General features: G+C 41.6%; 1 protein-coding gene across 1 annotated transcript in view; it reads right to left on the bottom strand.

Moving 5' to 3' along the window:
• Positions 1 to 23,056, bottom strand: part of LOC112218603 (RNA polymerase II elongation factor ELL2) — a 39,815-nt gene continuing 16,759 nt past the window's right edge. The window contains exons 3-12 of the mRNA XM_024379526.2: positions 21,740 to 21,867; positions 20,897 to 21,057; positions 12,540 to 12,784; positions 11,890 to 12,014; positions 10,376 to 10,493; positions 9,558 to 10,014; positions 7,171 to 7,234; positions 4,886 to 5,057; positions 4,720 to 4,764; positions 1 to 3,884 (exon numbers count right to left, since the gene is read on the bottom strand). Coding sequence (XP_024235294.1) covers positions 3,774 to 3,884; positions 4,720 to 4,764; positions 4,886 to 5,057; positions 7,171 to 7,234; positions 9,558 to 10,014; positions 10,376 to 10,493; positions 11,890 to 12,014; positions 12,540 to 12,784; positions 20,897 to 21,057; positions 21,740 to 21,867 — 1,626 coding nt within the window. The 3' untranslated portion in view covers positions 1 to 3,773. The remainder of the gene's footprint in view (positions 3,885 to 4,719; positions 4,765 to 4,885; positions 5,058 to 7,170; positions 7,235 to 9,557; positions 10,015 to 10,375; positions 10,494 to 11,889; positions 12,015 to 12,539; positions 12,785 to 20,896; positions 21,058 to 21,739; positions 21,868 to 23,056) is intronic.

Here is a 23,056-nt window from a genome sequence, read left to right as displayed (position 1 = left end):
TTGATGAAAATAGCTTTATTTATTTTTTCAGAGACATTAATACATTTTGTAGTATTTTTCTAGAGGAAAAGTTGGTGATAAAGCATCCCCCACAGACAATTGCAAATATATATATATATATATTACATTTACCTTTCGCCAAGTAGAGGCTTCTTGTCTGTCTTGAATAGACTGAGGAAATTGGGCAAAGAAGGAAGCAAAAAAAATTATAGTTACAAATTTGTTCTCAAAAGTCGACAATCTGTAGTGATTTATACTAGACAAGAGATTTTATTTCACATTTCTATTGAGACATTTCATTTACCAATATCAACAAAGTAAATGCACCAGCAACAGCGAGACAATAAACAAAAAAATATTCTAGAGTTGTTTGATTTGTAAGCAATATGCACATTAAATGGCATTTTGCATTTCAAGAGCACATTGTGGATGTCTTAACAGTTAAGGACCTTTAGCCACAAAGCTGTAGTCCTACACATGAAAAATAAAATTTAGGGACCAATAATTTGAGTACATATATTTAGTTTCACCTGCGTGTCATGCAATCAAATCAATTATGAAAGATAATGTTATGTTAAAGCCAATGTGACTCAGATTTTCCTATTAGAAGGCACCTCGCTAACTCCTGCGTATATCACAATTAGCACTTATTCAGATGAATATGGCTCAGTCCAATACTGCAGACAGAGACAGTGGTCTGTACTAGTCTCATATCTGGTCATGTGCTTTCCAGAAGACCACAGTCAGTAGCATATATTTAATTTATTACATTTAGAATTCAACAATAAAAAAAGAACCCAAACTGTGACAGAAGAACTTCCACTATGTGTACATGTCAGGGATGAATCTAGCCCAGTCAAGCACTTCTGAGAGACCTTTCAGACATGTTTCTATACAGAGCTCTGAAACCATGTGGTTTGTGACAGTGGTGAAGAATGGTAATGGATGAAAAAAAAGGCCCTTAACAGTCACAATTCATTTTCTATACTCCATTCATCATTATCAAACAGATATCCACAGAGCACTCATGAGGGAAACAAACAGAAATGAACCTATCACAAACACAAAAGAATTAAGGCCTAGATTCAATCGGATCAAGCGTTAAGCTGTGACAGCAGACACCCGCATAGCGGATGTTGTGGCCCTCAGAGGTGGAACTGCATAGGAACCTTCAAATCGGTGAGCAGCTGCTCTTGCAACCATTGTCACAAAGCCACAACCGCCCCACTCGCGTTAGATGTTCAGAAGGAGAAAGTGTAGGTTATACAGGAATAATGACGCTCGACTTGAAAAATCGTTAAACTAAATAATGAGGGTTTCTATTATCATAATCGAGGTGCACATTACATCACACGTTACACTGTTCCATAGTGTAAACAAGACAGCATGAGATTTCTGTTAATGCGACTCCGTGTAGTCAATTGCAATGTTGGCTTTATCTATAATCCAGGGAGCCACTTGTGGATTTGACAGCTCTAACAGCTCCACCTCATAGACCGTCAAAACAAACGCTATGTGGATGTTCGCTAAAGCAGATCTGATTGAATCGAGCCCCAACTCATAGACCGTCAAAACAAACGCTATGCGGATGTTCGCTAAAGCAGATCTGATTGAATCGAGCCCCAACTCATAGACCGTCAAAACAAACGCTATGCGGATGTTCGCTAAAGCAGATCTGATTGAATCGAGCCCCAACTCATAGACCGTCAAAACAAACGCTATGCGGATGTTCGCTAAAGCAGATCTGATTGAATCGAGCCCCAACTCACATGGTAGAGGAATAGATCAACAATGTAAAAAGACGTGCAGACATATAAGACGCAGTATTGAAAGCATTACACATTAACATAAATTATGCATTTCCTTCAACCCCCAAAAAATGTGAACTGAAATACATGATCCTAAAACATTATATTAAATGAGCAGATTAAAAAAAGAGAGATTACATTACATTTCAGAAAGTCAATATCAGAGACATGTAAATGTGTCCATGGTGTGTTAAGGCAAAATGAACTATCTTCCCTTTACATTTAAGACAGCAATTAAGTAGCAAGATAGTGTACACAGACACTCACATTGATTTCATTACTGCTTACGAGTAGTCACTATTTGAAAAAATATATATCTTCAAGCCACAGATAATCAAAGTGAACTGTATGAAATCCCAGGTGATGATGACAGGTACACCCAGAGAGGTTCAGTTAATGTGGTCCAGTTTGTGTAAATGCATCTACTGTAGACAAACACACCCAGTAGCCCAATGTTGTAATGGAACATTCAATGATTCAAACTGAAAATAAACTGTCCCATCTTGCTGAGGTGAAATCTAGTAGACTGCTACAGCAACATTAAGAAATACAATGTTACCAATGGTTACCACAGCATTTTCCTACAGAGCAGTTTCAACAGCAAGAATGAAGAAGTTCACACAAGTCAGAAAATAGGTTTCTGAAATCTCATCTTTGAACTATGATTCATCTCTGATCAATCTAACCTAAACCAGGTTGAAATCCAAAGACACCAAAAGCTTCAAAATATTGCATTTCATCACTGCATGGGAGCAATCCTGTTTCTTGCTGGGCTGATAGAATACATCACACAGGCACAAGCTTTGTAATATAAAAATGGCTTTTGGAAGTACTGTTAAATGCTCCGGCATTGGACTATTGATCAAGGTAATAAAATATTCATTAATATTGTATGAACTGTATTACTATCATCAAAAGGTCAGAGAATACTGGCTCAAACAATGAGAATAATTTATCCAGAAGGATAAGAAGGTAATAGAATGCCATAACAATCCAAAAATATTACTTTGGCGTTTGATTGCAGTTCTTATTCAGATTAGTGTTCTTTCATTAATGATGTAGTGGTTTAAACAGAAACATGGGAGTATACTGTATGACTAAGATGGCATTTTACTATATCATACAAATATCAAGATTCATAAACATTTTCTTCAGCATAGAGGGGGCAGTTGTTTCCAATCCCATGGCCCATATTTGATGAAGCAGAATGGCTCAATTACTGCAAACGGAAACTACAGACTGAACGTGAAATGTGGGTCAGAGGCGAATGTATAGGAGATTTGACTGGCATGTCTGATTAATGACATGTACTGTATCATCAACTTTAACAAATAGAGAAATGATCAACTCAAACAGTTCACTTCTTGTTCATAGAGGTCTGAGATATTTCCACATAACATTGCATATCTTCCAGCGTCCCCTAATCTTAATCCAGTGATTACAACCCTCTCTATAGAAATCAAGATCTTATATCACTATTTTACATCTATACATTCAGTGAAACAACAAACCGCAAATTGTACTGGGTACTTAAATATAGCATGGATAGAAGACTGGGTGTGAAGAGCATTTATTCTCATCTGTCCTTATGATTGTACCATCAAACTAAGTCTTTCTGTGTAGTCATGGCAATAGACCAAACGTTAAAAGCATTGGGTAGGAGAGTTCATGTACATTAACATTATGGGTAGAAAAAGGAATTTGGCTTTAATTGCCAGCCATTACAACAACACTCGTCCTCAAAAATGATTCATTTGATCACGTGTCGCTGGTCGTGGCCCACTTCATATAAGAGAACCTCTCTTCCATCAACACTTGGAGGAATAAAGTGAATGTGTGATTCATATGTGATTAAAGTCCTTAACACTCCAGACCCAGGCTCGGCTGGTCAGTCTTTTGGTCCTGGGGAGTCTTTTGGTCCGTTGATAAAATAGCACCCTGTGGTAGCAGGGTGCAGGCCAGTCACTATGAAGGGGCCTGGATACAGTCATAGTCCAGGATCAGACCTTTGATGTGAGACAGTTTCTGATGCAGATACTCGCATCGCTTCTTCTCTTCCCGGTAACCAGGAAACTTCTGCAAAGACAAGGCAGAGGGCCGTCAGAGAGCTGGCATTATGGTGACATTGACAAAGTAGAGGGGCGTGTAGCGTATGGGAAAAGATTATCCTCAGAGGTGTAAGGAATTAAGTAAAAAAATACTTTAAAGTACTACTTCAGTAGTTTTTGTTGGGGGGGTATCTATACTTTACTATTCATATTTTGGACTATTTTTACTTCAATACATTCCTAAAGAAAGTAATGTACTGTACTTTTTACTCTATACATTTTCCCTGACACCCAGAAGTACTCATTACATTTTGCTTAGCAGGACAGGAAAATGGTCCAATTGCCACACTTATCAAGATAACATCCCTGGTCATCCCTACTGCCTCTGATCTGGCAGACTCACTAAACACACATGCTTCATTTGTAAATTATGTCTGAGTTTTGGAGTGTGCCCCTGGTGATCCGTAAAATAAAATAATAATAAGAAAATAGTGCCATCTGGTTTGCTTAATATAAGGAATTTGAAATGATTTATACTTTTACATTTGATACTTCAGTATATTTTAGCAATTATATTTATATTAGAATAATTAAACATATTTAAAACCAAATACTTTTAGCCTTTTACTCAAGTACTACTTTATTGGATGACTTACAATTTTACTTGAGTCATTTTCTATTAAGGTATCTTTAGTTTTACTCAAGTATGACAGTTGGGTACTTTTTCCTACACTGTTGAACCTAATAACAACATTAATATCACTGGTATGAGTCAAAGTTCTTTGTGATAACCATACAGGCTATAGTAGATAAGACAGGCTATAAAATAATTCAAAAATACTCCCTGCTCATGCATTACTTACCTTCTTATATTTTCTGTATTTCTGCAGTATTTGGTCCTCCATGAGCTGTAACGGAAGAAAAATACAAGACATTTAGTAAGCCCTTGAAAGTTCATCAAGCCAGGTCTTTAAATGTTTAAACAGAAGTGTTTTGTGTATGGAAGTGACATCAGTTCCTTGCTCATACCTTGTATTCCTGTGTACCGTGGGCGAGAGTGTTGATCTTTGAGCCCAGCTGAACAAACATCTCTGTGATTGTACCGATCCGGTGATGCAGGGCCCTGTACTCATCATACTCCGCACAGAAATCCTCCTTGTACTGTTTCCGTTGCTCTGAGGCTGTGATGATGTTGTACTTTCTGGAAAGAGAGACATTAACATCTTGTGAGCTGTCATTTCAACAACCACAGGGCCATGGCATCCATCCACTATGGTCTGGTCTAGTCTGGCCAGCTGTGACAGGCAACGTGGAATGGCCACATCAGGAGGTAGAAATAGACAGGTTAGCTGACAACGTCACGAAAACAATGCGCACACTTCGACGGGGCTAGCTAGTTAACCAACAACTGTAATGATGTATTTTCATTTCATTTCACCTTTATTTAACCAGGTAGGCCAGTTGAGAACAAGTTCTCAATTACAACTGCGACCTGGCCAAGATAAAGCAAAGCAGTTCGACACAAACAACACAGAGTTACACATAGGATGAACAAACGTACAGTCAGTAACACAATAGAAAAGTCTATATACAGTGTGTGCAAATGTAGTAAGATTAGGGAGGTAAGGCAATAAATAGGCCATAGTGGCAAAATAATTACAATTTAGCAATTAAACACTGGAGTGAAAGACATGCAGAAGATGAATGTGCAAGTAGAGATACTGGGGTGCAAAGTAGCAAATAACAACATGGGGATGAGGTAGTTGGGTTGGCTATTTACAGATGGGCTATGTACAGGTGCAATGATTTGTAAGCTGCTCTGACAGCTGATGCTTAAAGTTAGAGAGGGAGATATGAGTCTCCAGCTTCAGTGATTTTTGCAATTCGTTCCAGTAATTGACAGCAGAGAACTGGAAGGAAAGGTGGCCAAAGAGGAATTGGCTTTGGGAGTGACCAGTGAAATATACGTGCTACGGGTGGGTGCTGCTATGGTGACCAGTGAGCTGAGATAAGGCGGGGCTTTACCAAGCAGAGACTTGTAGATGACCTTTAGCCAGTGGGTTTGGCAACAAATATTAAGTGAGGGCCAGCCAACGAGAGCATACAGGTCGCAGTGGTTGGTAGTATATGGGGCTTTGGTGACAAAATGGATGGCACTGTGATAGACTACATCCAATTTGCTGAGCAGAGTGTTGGAGGCTATTTTGTAAATGACATCGCCGAAGTCAAGGATCGGTAGGATACTCAGTTTTACGAGGGTATGTTTGGTAGCATGACTGAAGGCAGCTTTGTTGCGAAACAGGAAGCTGATTCTAGATTTAATTTTGGAGCTGCTTAATGTGAGTCTGGAAGGAGAGTTTACAGTCTAACCAGACACCTAGGTATTTGTAGTTGTCCACATATTCTAATTCAGAACCATCCCGAGTAGTGATGCTAGACGGGCAGGCGGGCGCGGGCAGTGATCGGTTGAAGAGCATGCATTTAGTTTTACTTGCATTTAAGAGCAGTTGGAGGCCACGGAAGTAGTGTTGTATGTCATTGAAGGTCGTCTGGAGGTTTGTTAACACAGTGTCCAAAGAAGGGCCAGAAATATACAGAATATACAGTATTTGAGAGAAAACAAGTGCTCATTGTGCACATTTATTTACATTTTAGTTTCCATATAATAATCTAAACCATCCCTGCATGTTTTATGCCACATGTGGAGGAGTTAAGATGGCGTGTCGCCTTGTTAACATCCAAAGTGGAAGTTGTGCCACAGGCTCTCTTTCCATTTCCTCTGAAAACCAGAACATCCAGGACTCAGAGGCTACTAATCAACCAACCCATCTATATAAACATGCATTCATCTCTCCAGCAGGTGGCACTGCAGATTAGCAGAATGATTGGCCTTTGACTCAGCAATGATTTCACAGAGATGTGTTCTCAAGATGTGGAAATGTAAGACATTAGATCATTTGTTTTCTAAGTCATTCTCTGTGAAGCTCTGTTATTACTGAACACGTGAGAGACCATTTAAACGTTCACATTTTCCACTATTTATGTGAATATTTTCAATCTGAATCCAGACCTTTTTGAACAAATCACATTCCTTTCACAACAAAAGTGGTTAAAGTAGTCATACCATTAAAGAAAACATTGAAGCAACAGATGGTAGTAACAGAACCTGAGACTTTGAAAGCACATACTGGCTTCACTTCTGCCATGTTTACAGTTTGAATGGGCTTCAAATAACAGATTAACCTAGCAGCACCACTCAGGAACCCAGGGCTATTCTGGAGGACTTATGAATGAAGCAGTGTGTTTGAACTTACATGAAATAGTCGGGCAGCTCTTCCGGTGACGTACGAGTGACAGGTGTTTTAGCCCCCTCATGGTCTGGAGATAAACACAAGCAGAGGGAAAAAAGGTTAATGTAATCTGCCAATGCAAATGTGACAAAGCTCATATCATACTAAGGCTGATGGAGTCGTTTATCAGTGCTACTGATAAGAGACCTGCTCCAAGGCAGGCGGTGACGCCAGCAGCGCCCCAGATTGGGAGGCAGAGCAGCCTGCTGACTCGATGGACCGTGGGTCACCCAGCTGTTCCACAGTCAATCATGTACACACTAGCCAGGGAAAGGAATGAGGGTTGCTCGTGGAAAGGGAAAGGGGATACCTAGTCAGTTGTACAACTGAATGCCTTCAACTGAAATGTGTCTTCCTCATTTAACCCAACCCGTCTGAATGAGGGGGGCTGCCTTAATCGACATCCACGTCTTTGGTGCTGAAGCTACATACACAGCACCCTTTCCACTGGAAATGTTCTTCAGCTCACTGATTTAGTGTCACTCTGTTGAAAACCTACAGCAATTCACCATGAGCCTTCTAGATAAGTCACTTAACCTATTTGGGATATGAAACTTCAAAGGAACCTAATACTTTTCCAAATGAGGTAGTAGTTTTACTACTGCAATAAATATGGGTAATAAAAACAGACATTTTGACTGTGATCTTTGCTATTTTTTATATGCAGGGAGTGTTTGACAATATTTATGTATATATGGAAAGTGTTTATTCGTATGTATACAAATACCGGGCAGTCTATGCTGTAATCTTGTTGGCTCAAATAAACGGAGTAGGTGCTTCTTCTAATATTTAAACTGCTCTGATTTCCATGTGTGCATAGGCCAGAAGTAGTGTAAAGCAGGGATCCCGTTAGGAAAATGTGGCGCCAGATATTTGACCGGAAGCGTTTTAATTTACCGGACATTTGAGAGATTTACCGGACCCATGTGCATTGGTATACGTAAACTGATTAGGGCGTCCACCCACAATGCTTAGAATGACAGAAATCACCTTTAGATTATAGTAATTCCTATTAACAGAACATGCAAGTCAAGGACATGCAAGTCAATCTGATGTGCACTTTGTAGATGTTAGAATAACTGTCCACATTTACTTTTCCTCGGACAACAAGACGAGTAACGAGCAGCAAAATCACTAGTCTATGTCAATCTACTATCCCCCATAGTAGAAACGTTTACCTATTCTATTGGTCAGCTTGTATAGAAAAAAATGCCTATTCCAAACAAACTCTGGGACAGCTGTGGGACGATAGGTCCCAAATTCATACGGCCTAGGCTAAATATGTATATATATTTAAAAGCAATGATTATTTTGCAACAGATCAGAACGTTTAGCTATAAATGTTGATGAATGATTATTTCTTCACATTATAAGCGCAGCAATGTGCACAAGGTAGTAGGCTACGCACAAATGTTTGCTCCATAATACAATTAGCTGTGCCAAAATGGCACCTCACATGCAAGCGGTTTCATGTGACAGTGATGAAAATATCAAATCAAATGAACCAGCAATGCAGTTTTAAGAAAAAATAATTAAGAAAATAATTACTTAATAATAAAATAAATAAAACTAACACAATAAAGTAACAATAACAAGGCTATATACAGGGGGTACCGGTACCGAGTCAATGTACAGTTTAGTCTAGATAATTGAGGTAATATGTACATGTAGGTTGGGGTAGAAATTTAGAAAGAGGGGAGATGCAACAACTAGCATGGGTTGCTAATATGACTAAGATTGTGCCTTTGTCTACTGGGCAATGAAAAAAAGTTTATATAAAATAATTGCCTCCACAGATAGGGTCTGATTGTGGCTAGGCTACTTTGAAGCAAGGTAAGACATCCCTCATAATATGTTTTAAAATGTTCAGGTTTCAAACAATTAAGTATGTTTTCAAAATGCATACTGCCTCCAGCTCATTGCAAGGTGGTTTGTTGTTTGAGATGCTGTACGTGTGTGATGAATAAGATACATAACAAATATACTGTACACAAGTGCCAATTTAATTCCATTAAATTATGCAAATTTACCTATAGACCGATAAGCATGACCAGTTAAATGTATTTCCATTGACTGGTATTTCCATCAATGAATAGGCTAAAAGCATTATTTGCAATAGGATTTATTTTTCTCCCGGACAATTGACCAGCGGCAATTTTATTTATTGGCTTTTAAAAAGAAATGAACAGCTACTACCGGCTATCGGAAACTCTGCTGTAAATATACCCTTGGATATGATTACTGTATCATTATCAACATGTTTGTTTCTGCTATCATTCTAGTCAACAAGGTCTCAAAATTATATGATTTAGTTGAAAATTACATTGGGAATGAGAGGGTGCTTTTCTTACCATTGAAATGTTCCTGGTTCTGCTTCAGGTCGGGACTGTTCTCTGTCCAGTCTTGTTTTAAGTGCTCCCGTTCCTTGTCTTTGTGCTTCTTGGACTTCTTCTTTTTGTGCTGGCCGTTGGCTAGCTGCTGGTCAGTGCAGATGGAGGGCTCAGTTTGTGGGGCCTTGGGGCTTGGTACGGCTGGGACCGGCTCGGTCCTCTCCAGCTTGGGAATGCTGGAGGAACCATCCAGTTTGTGCCGTGTGTAAAGACCATTAGGGCTTCCCTGGATGTGATTGTTGGTTCTCTCAAACTCTGTTTTGGTCTGGACACTGGTGTTGCCTGGACCAGATGAGCTACGGGCTCCAATGGGACCAAGGTGTCCATTGGAAAGGGACTGCAGGGGTAAACTGTGGTCTAATAGTCTTTGCTTCTTGGGGGTCTGACAATCAGATAGCTCAGAGGGAAATGGGCGTTTCTATGTGAAGGGGTAGAGAAGAGGTTTTACCTGTAAGACTTTTTGGCAAAGACTAACCATTAAAACATCCCAACTGGCTCCTGAAAACGGCAGTGACTGAACTGCCTCCAGCACTCACATAAATAAAAAGCAGATGCTGCCACACCAAGAAACGTTCCTCTCATTTCTTCCGTACTCAATCTTATTCTGCAGTATGTCTTGTCAAAAGGCATAACACGGATCCACTAATCAAACAGAAATAATTTAAGCCTTGAAATTAATCTCTGCATTCTCTTTCATTTCTAATGAATATCAAGAAAATAAACAGTGAGGAAGGGCAGGACGTAGAAATTATTTTAGAGTTAGGAAGGTGGGTATTTACCACAGAGGGAGTTTTGACCGGGCTGAGTTGTGACGGAGAATCCCCAGGGGTTTTGTGGAATGAATGGTTTGACTGGAAACTCTTCAACTGGCTACTGCTGCTCAGTGGCTGCAGTTTCCTGCAACATTAGAAGGGGAAGGCATTTTTACTTTGCTATTCCGTCTATATTAGGGAAGATAATTTAAGCTTTAAACTTGACTTTGGACAGACGTATTAGTTTGTAAATAATGGTTCAAACTCCAACTGCAATTGTACGGTCTCCAGTGAAGTGAAAGAGTTGGGGCATGTTAACAGATGAAAACACAACAAAACAGAAAGAACCATTTGGTTACTGTAACTTCAGGATCAAGCTACATAAATTACAAGCAAAGTATGCCTTAGATGTGGCTGTTTATATTCATATTTGCAAAATAACAAATAGAACCACGCTGTCAGACAGAAATTACACTCCAAAATATTTTACAACACACCAGTTTTCTACACTTGACCTCAAAGTGAAACTGACAAGTTTGCCAGCATGTTTCAAAGTGTTAGGCTATCTGTAGATTACATCTCTAAGAGACAGGCACTAAGGCGGAGCAGTGTCCAGTCATCTCAGTGAGGAGAACAATGGTGCCAGATGCAGGCTATGTTAGGCTAAACACTCCTCTCTCCACTGGCAATCTGCTTCCTCCAGCTCCTTCCTCACAGAAATCTCACTGGGATCAGAGTTCCATCATACCTCCCACTGCAGCCACATTACCTTTTTAACTAGATGATCAATGGAATCTGCTGGAAGCACCACTGGCTTTCAGGACATTCCAGACATGAGATCCTCTGACAGACTAGGCTGCCAGCCTGGTTGGATTCTGATACTAATCACATCCAAATTAAGTTTCTCTCTGAGATAAACTATAGAAAAAGGCTCTTCATTATGATTCAAGAACGGTCATATAGTTATGAGCCAAGTCAACAGCACCCGTATCCTGTACATTCAAAAGGCTCTTTCTATGTGAGTCAGTATTGTAAACAGAAGGGCAACAGCCAGTTGCACAATAAGCAGGCAGGACATGGACATCCATCCAAAATGATGTCCACTCTCTCATTCTGAAAAGCTCAGCCAGGCTACTGTCCTCTACATTAATGCTATTTGGCAACACCATGCAGAGAATATTTCTCTCCCCCCCCACTCACCCCATTAAAACATTACCTGTGCAGAGATATAGTCATTTAGAGTCTCTCCTTTCAACATGATCGAAGCAGCCTGCCACAGTAATCCAGAGGGCCTGCAGTCTTAGTGCCAGCACGTTGTCAAAAAGCATCAGAGCCCCCCCCGCTACTGAGGAGAGGTAATCATCCAAGTACTGAAGCTTACAATGTTACATTAAAATGAACTACAGACAAGGGGGGCTCTCCACCACGACACCAACATCATGTTGATATACAGGGAAATATTAAAATATTCACTGGTGAGAATGAGAAGGAGAGTATGATGGTAGAGAAGACAGGTGAGTAGAAGTACAAGCCACACCCACCTGGCCAGGAGCCTATGGATGAGCTGCTTCTCTTCCTCTAGGTAACCGGGCCAATCCTTCTGGACATGACTGTAGAACTCATCCTTCAGAGTAAAGCTGTGGTCTTTGGGATTCAGTTTAGCAACCTGCAAATCAATGACAAACACATTTTAACCATCTGTCTCTAAAGCATTAGTTGCAGTTTTGACCCTGGTTAAAAAAAGGATCAAGTGGCAGGCTGTCAAAGTTCAATAATACATTGTTCACTATTAACAAGTAATTCATAGTAAACACAGCACTTACACCAGCACTGTGTTCAGTTAGAGTCACAAATAGAATGGCTCCGTGACAAAGAGAGCGAGAAAGCGGCGAGAGAGAGAGGCTCCTTTGCAGTGTCTACATTTGGAACCCCTAGAGGGGTTTAGAATTGCTTATAAATGCGCCTGAATCCCAAAGGCACATTTAAAGTTGCTGTGATGTTTTACATGTGTTTCATTTACCTAAATAGATTAGGTTTATTCATTTCAAATGTATTACAATTGGACCACAATATGCAAAAGTTGTGCGTTATTGAGTTTGATCTCTACCCAGTGAAACCAGCGCCTACCATGCACCTGCAGCCTAGTGCCAGAGTACAGTTTTAGTGTCGTGTTGTGTTCTAGAGGTCTCACATCGTCCAGTACTGCTCCCAGGTCAGCCTTGTCCTTAGGACTGGCCCTCTCCCTCTCCAGCCACAGCAGCAGCTCAGGCTTCCTGTAGGCCTTCAAGGCCAAGACGTGGATGATGCGGTCTCTTAGGGGCCGGAGGGCCACTGGGCTGGGGGCCCCGCTCCTCTTGTTGCTGGGGGAGTGCTTGTTGCTGCTGCTGTCCATGCTTGACGACAGGCCCTGCTTCCTCTGGATCTTCACACATTTACCTGACAGAGAAAAGTAGATACACAGAAAGGTGCCATTTGATGAGAACAATGTTAGTGACATACAAACAATATTATAGACATAAAAGCTACCTCCTTACACATCTAAGCTACTGTTACCAAGTAAAGAGTAGTGGTTTTGTGCTCTTGTCAGTCGGTGAAAGTTTCAGCAATTACCACAATTATCACTTGTATGATCTAAAGCGCTCATAGAAAGCCAAGCAGTACACTGGACAAGTGGGATGGGAGGATTACGTTCTAACTGCCCCTGGACAGGTTTCAAATAGACTGACACTGCTCTGAGCCCAGCAACTCAACATCAGGCCAATCCTCAGGCCAGTTATGCAAAAAAGGCCTGGTATAATGTGTGAGACAAGGGCCAGAAGCAAAACCTGATGTGCTTTGTCTTGACAGATGTCTGTCATAAATACAGTATGCAATCACTGCACACAGGAATAGCACCTTGCATCCATAGCAGGAAATAGCATCTGAACAAACATGTTTAGCCAGAACTCAAACAGCCTCATGTACACATACAGTGTTGGTGCGCAGCGCCAGGCTTGGAGTTCAGTGAAAGTGTTGCCAGTGAAGTTAACCGGCTCCTGTGCAAGCAGAGGAGCATGGAAAGTTAAACACCTCACTGCTCACTCATACACAAAGGCCTTTTCTTCCTGTTGCAGCACTAATTCTCCTGGCTCCAAGCCAGCAGGACGTGGCGGTGCTTATAGATATATCTCCCAACCCTGATCTCATTAAAAAAGTTTAAGCTCTGCTTTGAAGGTTGCTATAGGACGGAAAGCACAGCATCTTCATGGAAGCAGAGTGGTTCTGGTACAACTGGTATCTACTATATTAAGTAAAGCTGGGGCCCAGCTGCACTGTACAGTGCGTGAAAGAGTTGATTTACTCTATGACATATGGACCTAGATGATTTACATACTCTGTAAAATAATGTCTGGCACCATGCACTCAATTTGACATTTCTAAAAGTCTACAGTTGTTGCACAACTGGAATGTAATAATGTTAAAGCTAGAATCTGCAGTTGCTACATCAATTTTTGGATTTCTAAATTAATAATATGTACCCATTGATTCTTGAAGAATATAACTTATAAATGACTTATGAGCTTAGTTCAACTGTTATAGAACTCAAAATAAAAACTTGTTTCACTCCAATGTCTGGAAACAAATGTACAGCTGAAGTCGGAAGTTTACATACACTTAGGTTGGAGTCATCGTTTTTCAACCACTCCACAAATTTCTTGTTTACAAACTATAGTTTGGCAAGTTGGTTAGGACATTTACTTTGTGCATGACACAAGTCATTTTCCAACAATTGTTTACAGACAGATTACTTCACTTATAATTCACTGTATCACAATTCCAGTGGGTCAGAAATGTACATACACTAAGTTGGCTGTGCCTTTAAACAGCTTGGAAAATTCCAGAAAATCATGTCATGGCTTTAGAAGCTTCTGATAGGCTAATTAACATAATTTGAGTCAATTGGAGGTGTACCTGTGGATGTATTTCAAGGCCTAACTTCAAACTCAGTGGCTCTTTTCTTGACATCCTGGGAAAATCAAAAGAAATCAGCCAAATCCTCCGAAAAATAATTGTAGACCTCCACAAGTCTGGTTCATCCTTGGGAGCAATTCCAAATGCCTGAAGGTACCACGTTCATCTGTACAAACAATAATACGCAAGTATAAACACCATGGGACCACGCAGCCGTCATACCGCTCAGGAAGGAGACGCGTTCTGTCTCCTAGAGATGACCGTACCTTGGTGCGAAAAGTGCAAATCAATCCCAGAACAACAGCAAAGGACCTTGTGAAGATGCTGGAGGAAACAGGTACAAAAGTATCTATAGCCACATGAAAACAAGTCCTATATCGACATAGCCTGAAAGGCCGCTGAGTAAGGAAGAAGCCATTGCTCCAAAACCGCCATAAAAAAGCCAGACTATGGTTTGCAACTGCACATGGGGACAAAGATCATACTTTTTGGAGAAATGTCCTCTGGTGTGATGAAACAAAAATAGAACTGTTTGGCCATAATGACCATCGTTATGTTTGGAGGAAAAAGGGGGAGGCTTGCAAGCCGAAGAACACCATCCCAACCATGAAGCACGGCGGTGACAGCAACATGTTGTGGGGGTGCTTTGCTGCAGGAGGGACTGGTGCACTTCACAAAATAGATGGCATAATGAGGAAAGAAAATCTTGTGGATATATTGAAGCAACATCTCAAGACATCAGTCAGTTAAAGCTTGGTCGCAAATGGGTCTTCCAAATGACCCCAAGCATACTTCCAAAGTTGTGGCAAAATGGCTTAAGGACAACAAAGTCAAGGTATTGGAGTGGCCATCACAAAGCCCTGTCCTCAATCCTATAGAAAATTTGTGGGCAGAACTGAAAATGCGTGTGCGAGCAAGGAGGCCTACAAAGCAGACTCAGTTACACCAGCTCTGTTATGAGGAATGGGCCAAAATTCCCCCAACTTACAGTGGGAAGCTTGTGGAAGGTTACCCAAAACGTTTGACCCAAGTTAAACAATTTAAAGGCAATGATACCAAATACTAATTGAGTGTATGTAAACTTCTGACTCACTGGGAATGTGATGAAAGAAATAAAAGCTTAAATAAATATTTCTCTCTACTATTATTCTGACATTTCACATTCTTAAAATAAAGTGGTGATCCTAACTGACCTAAGACAGGGCATTTTTACTAGGATTAAATGTCAGGAATTGTGAAAAACTAAGTTTAACTTCAGTTAGTCAGTGTGCAACAGATGGAAAATACATTCATGGGAAAACAAAACATACCAGAATTCTCAGCAACACAAGTAAACTGTATTTGTGTCATACTTCCACTATGAAAGTACTCCTGTGCAAGACAAAGACTACTTATAGACTTCAACTGTAATTGTAAACAAACACCGTATAGCCTTTAAAGCATGGTTAAAATGATCATGTTGATATCATAGATGGTCAGTCCTTGCATCCATAGCTCTGTCTATGAGAGTGGTTTCATTTCTCAAGGCCAATCACTCAGTATTTTACCAAAACAGAGGTGGGGGGGAAATGCTTTGTTATTGTTTCAGCTAAGGATTCTAGCTTTAAAACCATATTGGTTAACAAGTCTTCAAAATATCTATTCTTCAAGGCGCCTATATGAAATGCTTTGCATAACAGTTACACAAAACTTCCTGACATTTTCATAATGTGAGAAATGAGGATATCATCAACATATACTATGCACCCCAGTAAGATTAAAGGGTGTAATTTTAATCAACTCTGGGCCTGAGGGTAAATCTCTGCTTTTGCCAAATGCAATGCAGTTTCCAGAGCTTGTCGTAACAGCTACTGTGGTTCAAGACACATACAATTTACAGTCCAATATCTCCCTGTAGTGTAGTGAAATAGCCTGTGTTGCCACATTTTAAACATGCAGCGACTAGACGCTAACAACAATAAATTCAATATGCTTGTCATGTAGTTGGTTATGGGAAGGTTTGCAAAGCGCCATTCTGTCTACTGTATAGCTTTTACACGAAACCAGCAGAACACTGAACATGCTTGACTAAAACATACTTAACTTATTAGAAATAGGATATGGGTTGGTTCCTTTGTTGCTGAAAAATATTGTGTGAAAAATGCTCTAAAAAAAATCTAAAGCAGTAACTAGATACAGTAGTTGTAAGGTTCTGTATATATTTTCTTAGTCAAACTTGTTCTGTTTGGTTGTGTTCTTGAACATATCCCTGTTTCTTTGTGTTCTTGAAGACATTTAATTTTTGTTCATTGTTTTCACCTGTGTTAGTTACTCACCTGGTCTCATCAGCTCCTGATTTAGTTCAGTTCATTCTGTTTGTGCCTTTGTGAGGTATTGTTCATTTTGACTCTACTAAGCCTTTTCCTAGCTTTTTTGTGAGATCCAGTTATAGCCATCAGTCTTAGTTTTGATTCACCTGCTTGTTTGCCTACCTGTGTATGACCATTGCCTGTCTGTGACCACGATTCCTGCCTTCTGTGAAAGGTGTAATAAACACCTGCCGCGCTCTGCGCGTGAATCTACACCTTTTTCTTCCTGAGTATTCATTACAGTAGTCACATGTTTGGACACAACCATGTTGATAACATTGAAACCAAAACAGTAGCATTCACCCAAAATGTACGGTTACACCAAAGACTATATAATGGCTCAGCTTGATATTGTATGGGTGTTCCTCATCCCATCTGTCACCAAGGTGTAGTGTATCACAACCATGAGTAATGTACGTCAGACTAACACCAGACCCAGCAGAGAAGTGATGATGATTGACTGAGCCTATAACAGGCTAAGGAGAAGTTCTTCATGGGTCCATGTTGGGAGTCTATCCAGGACAGTGGGGTTAAGTCCTACTCTAGCAATAAGTGCCATGGGATCTTCAGTGATCACAGAGTTAGGATCTTGGCTTATCATCTTAACTGAAAGAGTGCACACAGCGTGTGGTATTCCTCACTCCTATAGACTCCTATAGAGGGAGGAGCGCTGTAGCATGTTCTACTGCTACCTGGTGTTCTCAGGCCGTCTCCTAACAAGATGATATTATTCTAACGAGACCCAACACTAACTGGACTAACCAGACCCAACACTAACTGGACTAACCAGACCCAACACTAACTGGACTAACCAGACCCAACACTAACTGGACTAACCAGACCCAACACTAACTGGACTAACCAGACCCAACACTAACTGGACTAACAGACCCAACACTAACTGGATGACCCAACACTAACTGGACTAACCAGACCCAACACTAACTGGACTAACCAGACCCAACACTAACTGGACTAACCAGGCCCAACACTAACTGGACTAACCAGACCCAACACTAACTGGACTAACCAGACCCAACACTAACTGGACTAACCAGACCCAACACTAACTGGACTAACCAGACCCAACACTAACTGGACTAACCAGGCCCAACACTAACTGGACTAACCAGGCCTAACCCTTCTTAACCTCAATACTAGCAAACAGGTGGTGGGGGATTCACTATACATCTATCTCCACTGAATATGTTCAACTAAAACACATTCCCTTTATAAGACCGTTTTGTACAGTTACAGTAATGGTCAGAGATTTGCTTTTTACAGAATTTCTTCAATCTTTTCACTGGGAAAGTATTCGAGCCATACATTAAAACTAAATGATATGCATTTTCCTGCAAACTATCATTTGTATGTAGAAACATGAGGAGATAGCCATAGAATTACTGTACCACAAAAATACTGCTGGCTGCCACAGGAGGTTTGTGTGCACAGTAGCGCATACGACATATAGTTTATGACCCTTTAATTTCAGTTGCCTTTGAATGGGTGCCTTACTGTCCTGTCCATGCTGTGGGAAAGTGAGTCCAGTTGTGTGCCTTAAACCTTATGAAACCAATGTCAATGTTCCCAGGCTGAGGTTGCAAGTGGACGTCCTCCTTTTCACTTGACTAACTTTAATTTAAAATGCATTATTTGGATTAGAATTCAGTCGTTGTTTTGAACCCATTCAGCAAAGACATTACACTGCAATCTCAACACGACAGCTACCTTTAACAGGATTGTGCAACAGCCCTCAAGGAGCCTATTTCAACAGCATGGCATGTCATGTGTTCTGCCACCTCTGGTCTCTTGGCCCTCCCACCCCTACGGGAAGGCAGCTCAGCCCAGTCCAGTCCAAGCTCTTCTCTGTCCTGGCACCCCAATGGTAGAGCCAGCTTCCCCTGAAGCCAGGACAGCAGAGTCCCTGCCCATCTACCAAAAACATCTGAAACCCTACCTCTTTAAAGAGTATCTGAAATAGTCCCACAGCACCCCCTCTCCCCTACTTTATTGAGGAAAAATGTCATTACTATGACTGAGATATGTGGTTGTCTCACCTAGCTATCTTAAGATGAATGCACTAACTGTAAGTCGCTCTGGATAAGAGCGTCTGCTAAATGACTACAATTTAAAATGTAAAAATGTGTTGCTTGCTTCATCAGTGGTAGAACATGGATTGTGCAGTATGTTCTATTTATGTTTTAGACAATATGTGTAAAACTGTAAAACTGTCAGTGTCTGCAAAGAAGAGCTCTATGTGCCTTCTATGTGCCTACAGCATAGTTCTACACGTCTGTTCAGGTTATAATACACAGCATCGGTAACATGTCCTTTTAGAACCCAGTGAAGACACATAAGTATCCTCCTACATGGCATGCAACTAATGCACATCCCAATGGTCCCACTGGTTCACATGCTGTATAAAGATATCTACAGCACTGCTATGCTGGGCTCTCGAGTGGCGCAGCAGTCTAAAGCACTGCATCTCAGTGCTAGAGGTTTGATACCGGGCTGTATCACACTGCATCTCAGTGCTAGAGGTTTGTACCGGGCTGTATCACACTGCATCTCAGTGCTAGAGGTTCGATACCGGGCTGTATCACACTGCATCTCAGTGCTAGAGGTTTGATCCCGGGCTGTATCACACTGCATCTCAGTGCTAGAGGTTTGATCCCGGGCTGTATCACACTGCATCTCAGTGCTAGAGGTTTGATACCGGGCTGTATCACACTGCATCTCAGTGCTAGAGGTTTGATACCGGGCTGTATCACACTGCATCTCAGTGCTAGAGGTTTGATCCCGGGCTGTATCACACTGCATCTCAGTGCTAGAGGTTTGATCCCGGGCTGTATCACACTGCATCTCAGTGCTAGAGGTTTGATCCCGGGCTGTATCACACTGCATCTCAGTGCTAGAGGTTTGTACCGGGCTGTATCACACTGCATCTCAGTGCTAGAGGTTTGATCACACTGCATCGGCTGTATCACACTGCATCTCAGTGCTAGAGGTTTGATACCGGGCTGTATCACACTGCATCTCAGTGCTAGAGGTTTGTACCGGGCTGTATCACACTGCATCTCAGTGCTAGAGGTTTGTACCGGGCTGTATCACACTGCATCTCAGTGCTAGAGGTTTGATACCGGGCTGTATCACACTGCATCTCAGTGCTAGAGGTTCGATACCGGGCTGTATCACACTGCATCGCAGTGCTAGAGGTTTGATCCCGGGCTGTATCACACTGCATCTCAGTGCTAGAGGTTTGATACCGGGCTGTATCACACTGCATCTCAGTGCTAGAGGTTTGTACCGGGCTGTATCACACTGCATCTCAGTGCTAGAGGTTTGTACCGGGCTGTGTCACACTGCATCTCAGTGCTAGAGGTTCGATACCGGGCTGTATCACACTGCATCTCAGTGCTAGAGGTTTGATACCGGGCTGTATCACACTGCATCTCAGTGCTAGAGGTTCGATACCGGGCTGTATCACACTGCATCTCAGTGCTAGAGGTTTGATACCGGGCTGTATCACAACCAGCCGTGATTGGGAGTCCCATAGGGTGGCGCACAATTGGCCCAGCGTCATCCGGGTTAAGGGAGGGTTTGGCCGGGGTAGGCCCTCATTGTATAATAAGAATTTGTTCTTAACTGGCTTGCCTAGTTAAATAAAGGTTCAATAAAAAAGTAATGCTCCCACAATAATATCTTTACATAGTGGCACAAACAGGTTTATGATTCTGATTTTCGTCAGTTCTTAACTACTTATGGTAAATTATGGCCTTTGCTTCAGAGAATCTGCAAACAATAATGCAGTATTTCAGCTGAAGAAAACTAATTGAATCGCAGCCACTGTAATTAAACTCTTAGGCAGAACTTCATCCACTCAGCATGAGACTTGTTAGTGCATACTTCTGGCAAACTCAATCACATGAATGGAGCTGGCAGGCAGGTTGGCAGTGTGCCTGAGCAATCTGGTCTAAATGAAGGGAGAAGAAGAAGAAAAAGAGGCCTCCCCTGTCGCATGAATAATTGCAACCCAGTACTTTGATCAACTATGCGATAACTTCCACACCATATGGCAATTATCAGCAGGACAAGATGGTAAAAGGCGATGGATTAGAAGCTTTCAGAGAACATTAAAACACCTCCATTATTTTGCCCTTGATCCCCAAAGGTAAAGGGCTCGGTGTGAAGCTGGTTTGGACATAGCTCAGCCAGCAGAGGAAAAAGCAGCCTGTGACTGCAGACTTACCACGAGTGGAGCCTGGCTTGATCTCGATGGCCGACCTGCTCATGATGTCCTTCTCCACCTGAGACATGCGCTCCCGGGTCATCTGGTACGAGTCATCAGTGGCACACACAGTGATCTTGTCCTGAATACTGCCCTGGCCCTCCAGGTGCTCCCTGCCCTCCCTGAGGCGAGTAGAAGATCAGGCTCACATAGCAGCAAAAAGTCTCACACTACTTCCAAATCAATACAGCATTTCTTGAAAAGGTGTTTTGTGTGATTCTGTCTACATATGACATGTGTCTCACTCCCATGACTGGTTCTGTGACTTCTGTCCTCATGCTTGTTCCTCACATCCTATGCTAAGGCATTAAGCTGCAGAACAAGTGAAGTATTGTAAAAGCCACAAGACTTTGAGCTGCAGGGCAAACAGAGCGTCACAACTCTACCCCTCCAACTAACCCTACATGGTTCCAAACACTGTGATCTCACTGACATCAGACATGTGTAGGTCAAAGGTCTAGAGACAACCAACCTCAACTGTCAAGCTTTAGCAACACAGTATGCTAAATAGGTGCTTACAGTAACTCAAAAGACAATAAAAAAAAGTTCAACAGAAAGTACTTAAATTAAAAGGACAGAGTTTATGAGTAGTTCTAAAATAAGACTGAACTGTATTATACATGCAATGGTAAGAAAAATTGTCTGAGGATAAGCTGTAATTTGAAGCGGTCACATTGTGACAAGGGTTACTTAGGTTGGCAATAGGAGAGAGAGTGTAAGAGAGAGCAGTGTCTCAGAAGTCCTGTGGTCACAATCTGACTGAACTGGCTGTGGTGGACTGTGAAAACAGTGGTGTGTGCTTACCTTGAGACATACTGGTGTGTGCAGTCGAAGCTGGCCTGAGGTTTGTCCTTGCTATCACTGGACAGGTAGAAGGAGAAGACCCGTAGTGCGTCCGAGGCATCTGGGGACGGGGCGGGGATCTTGATGTACTGTTGTCAGGGGACACAGAGAGATCGTTAGAACACTGAGGGGACCATGTGTAAAATTATAAATGTTTATCATGTTTAGCATAGTCAGCTGTGCCATCGGACTGCATATTCTAAACATGCTAAATGAAATGCCTTGCGTTTGTGTCATACAATCCGAAAAGTTTTGGTATCTAACGTACGTATACAGGACTGTAAAGAATGAACTGGATATTAGTCATCAATTAGGTTACACATTTAATTGGATAGCAAAACGTGCTAAATAGGAAGACTGAGGTTATTGACATTGCATATGATTCAACTGCTGAGGGTGGCAGCCAGGCAGCCTCTGGCTTAATGTGATATCAAATGAAGCCACATCTGAAGCATTTGGAAAGTCAACTAGGCATATCATATCACTTCTCAATCTAATTCCAAACATCAACACACATCTTGAAAGCCATGCTGTAGTTCTGCTCTTCGATGGTACACTATATATACAAAGGTATGTGGACACCTGTTCAAATAAGTGGATTTGACTATTTAAGCCACACCCATTGCTGACAGGTGTATAAAACTGAAGAGCTCAGTGACTTTCAATGTGGCACCGTCATAGAATGCCCCCTTTCCAACAAGTGAGTTCGTCAAGTTTCTCCCTGCTAGAGCTGTCCCGGTCAATTGAAAGTGCTGTTATTGTGAACTGGAAATGACTAGGAGCAACAACGGTTAAGCCGCGAAGTGGTAGGCCACACAAGCTCACAGAACGGGACCGCCGAGTTCTGAAGCGCATAAAAATCGTCTGTCCTTTGTTGCAACACATACTGCTGAGTTCCAATCTGCCTCTGGAAGCATTAACTATTCGTCAGGAGCTTAATTAAATGGGTCTCCATGGCTGAGCAGATGCACACAAGTCTAAGGTCACCATGTGCAATGCCAAGTGTTGGCTGGATTGGTGTAAAGCTCACCGCCATTGGACTCTGGAGCAGTGGAAATGTGTTCTCTGGAGTGATGAATCACGCTTCACAATCTGGCAGTCCGACGGTCAAATCTGGGTTTGGCGGATGCCAAGGAATGCAGAGTGCAAACTATAAAGTTTGGTGGAGGAGAAATAATGGTCTCGGGATGTTTTTCATGGTTCGGGCTAGGCCCCTTAGTTCCAGTGAAGGGAAATCTTAATGCTACAGCATACAATGACATTCTAGATGATTCTGTG

The sequence above is a fragment of the Oncorhynchus tshawytscha genome, linkage group LG19 (genome assembly GCF_018296145.1).
Source record: "Oncorhynchus tshawytscha isolate Ot180627B linkage group LG19, Otsh_v2.0, whole genome shotgun sequence".
NCBI lineage: Eukaryota > Metazoa > Chordata > Actinopteri > Salmoniformes > Salmonidae > Oncorhynchus > Oncorhynchus tshawytscha.
The sequence above is the reverse complement of the archived record's forward strand: the minus strand, read 5'-3'. Positions and strand labels throughout refer to the sequence as shown.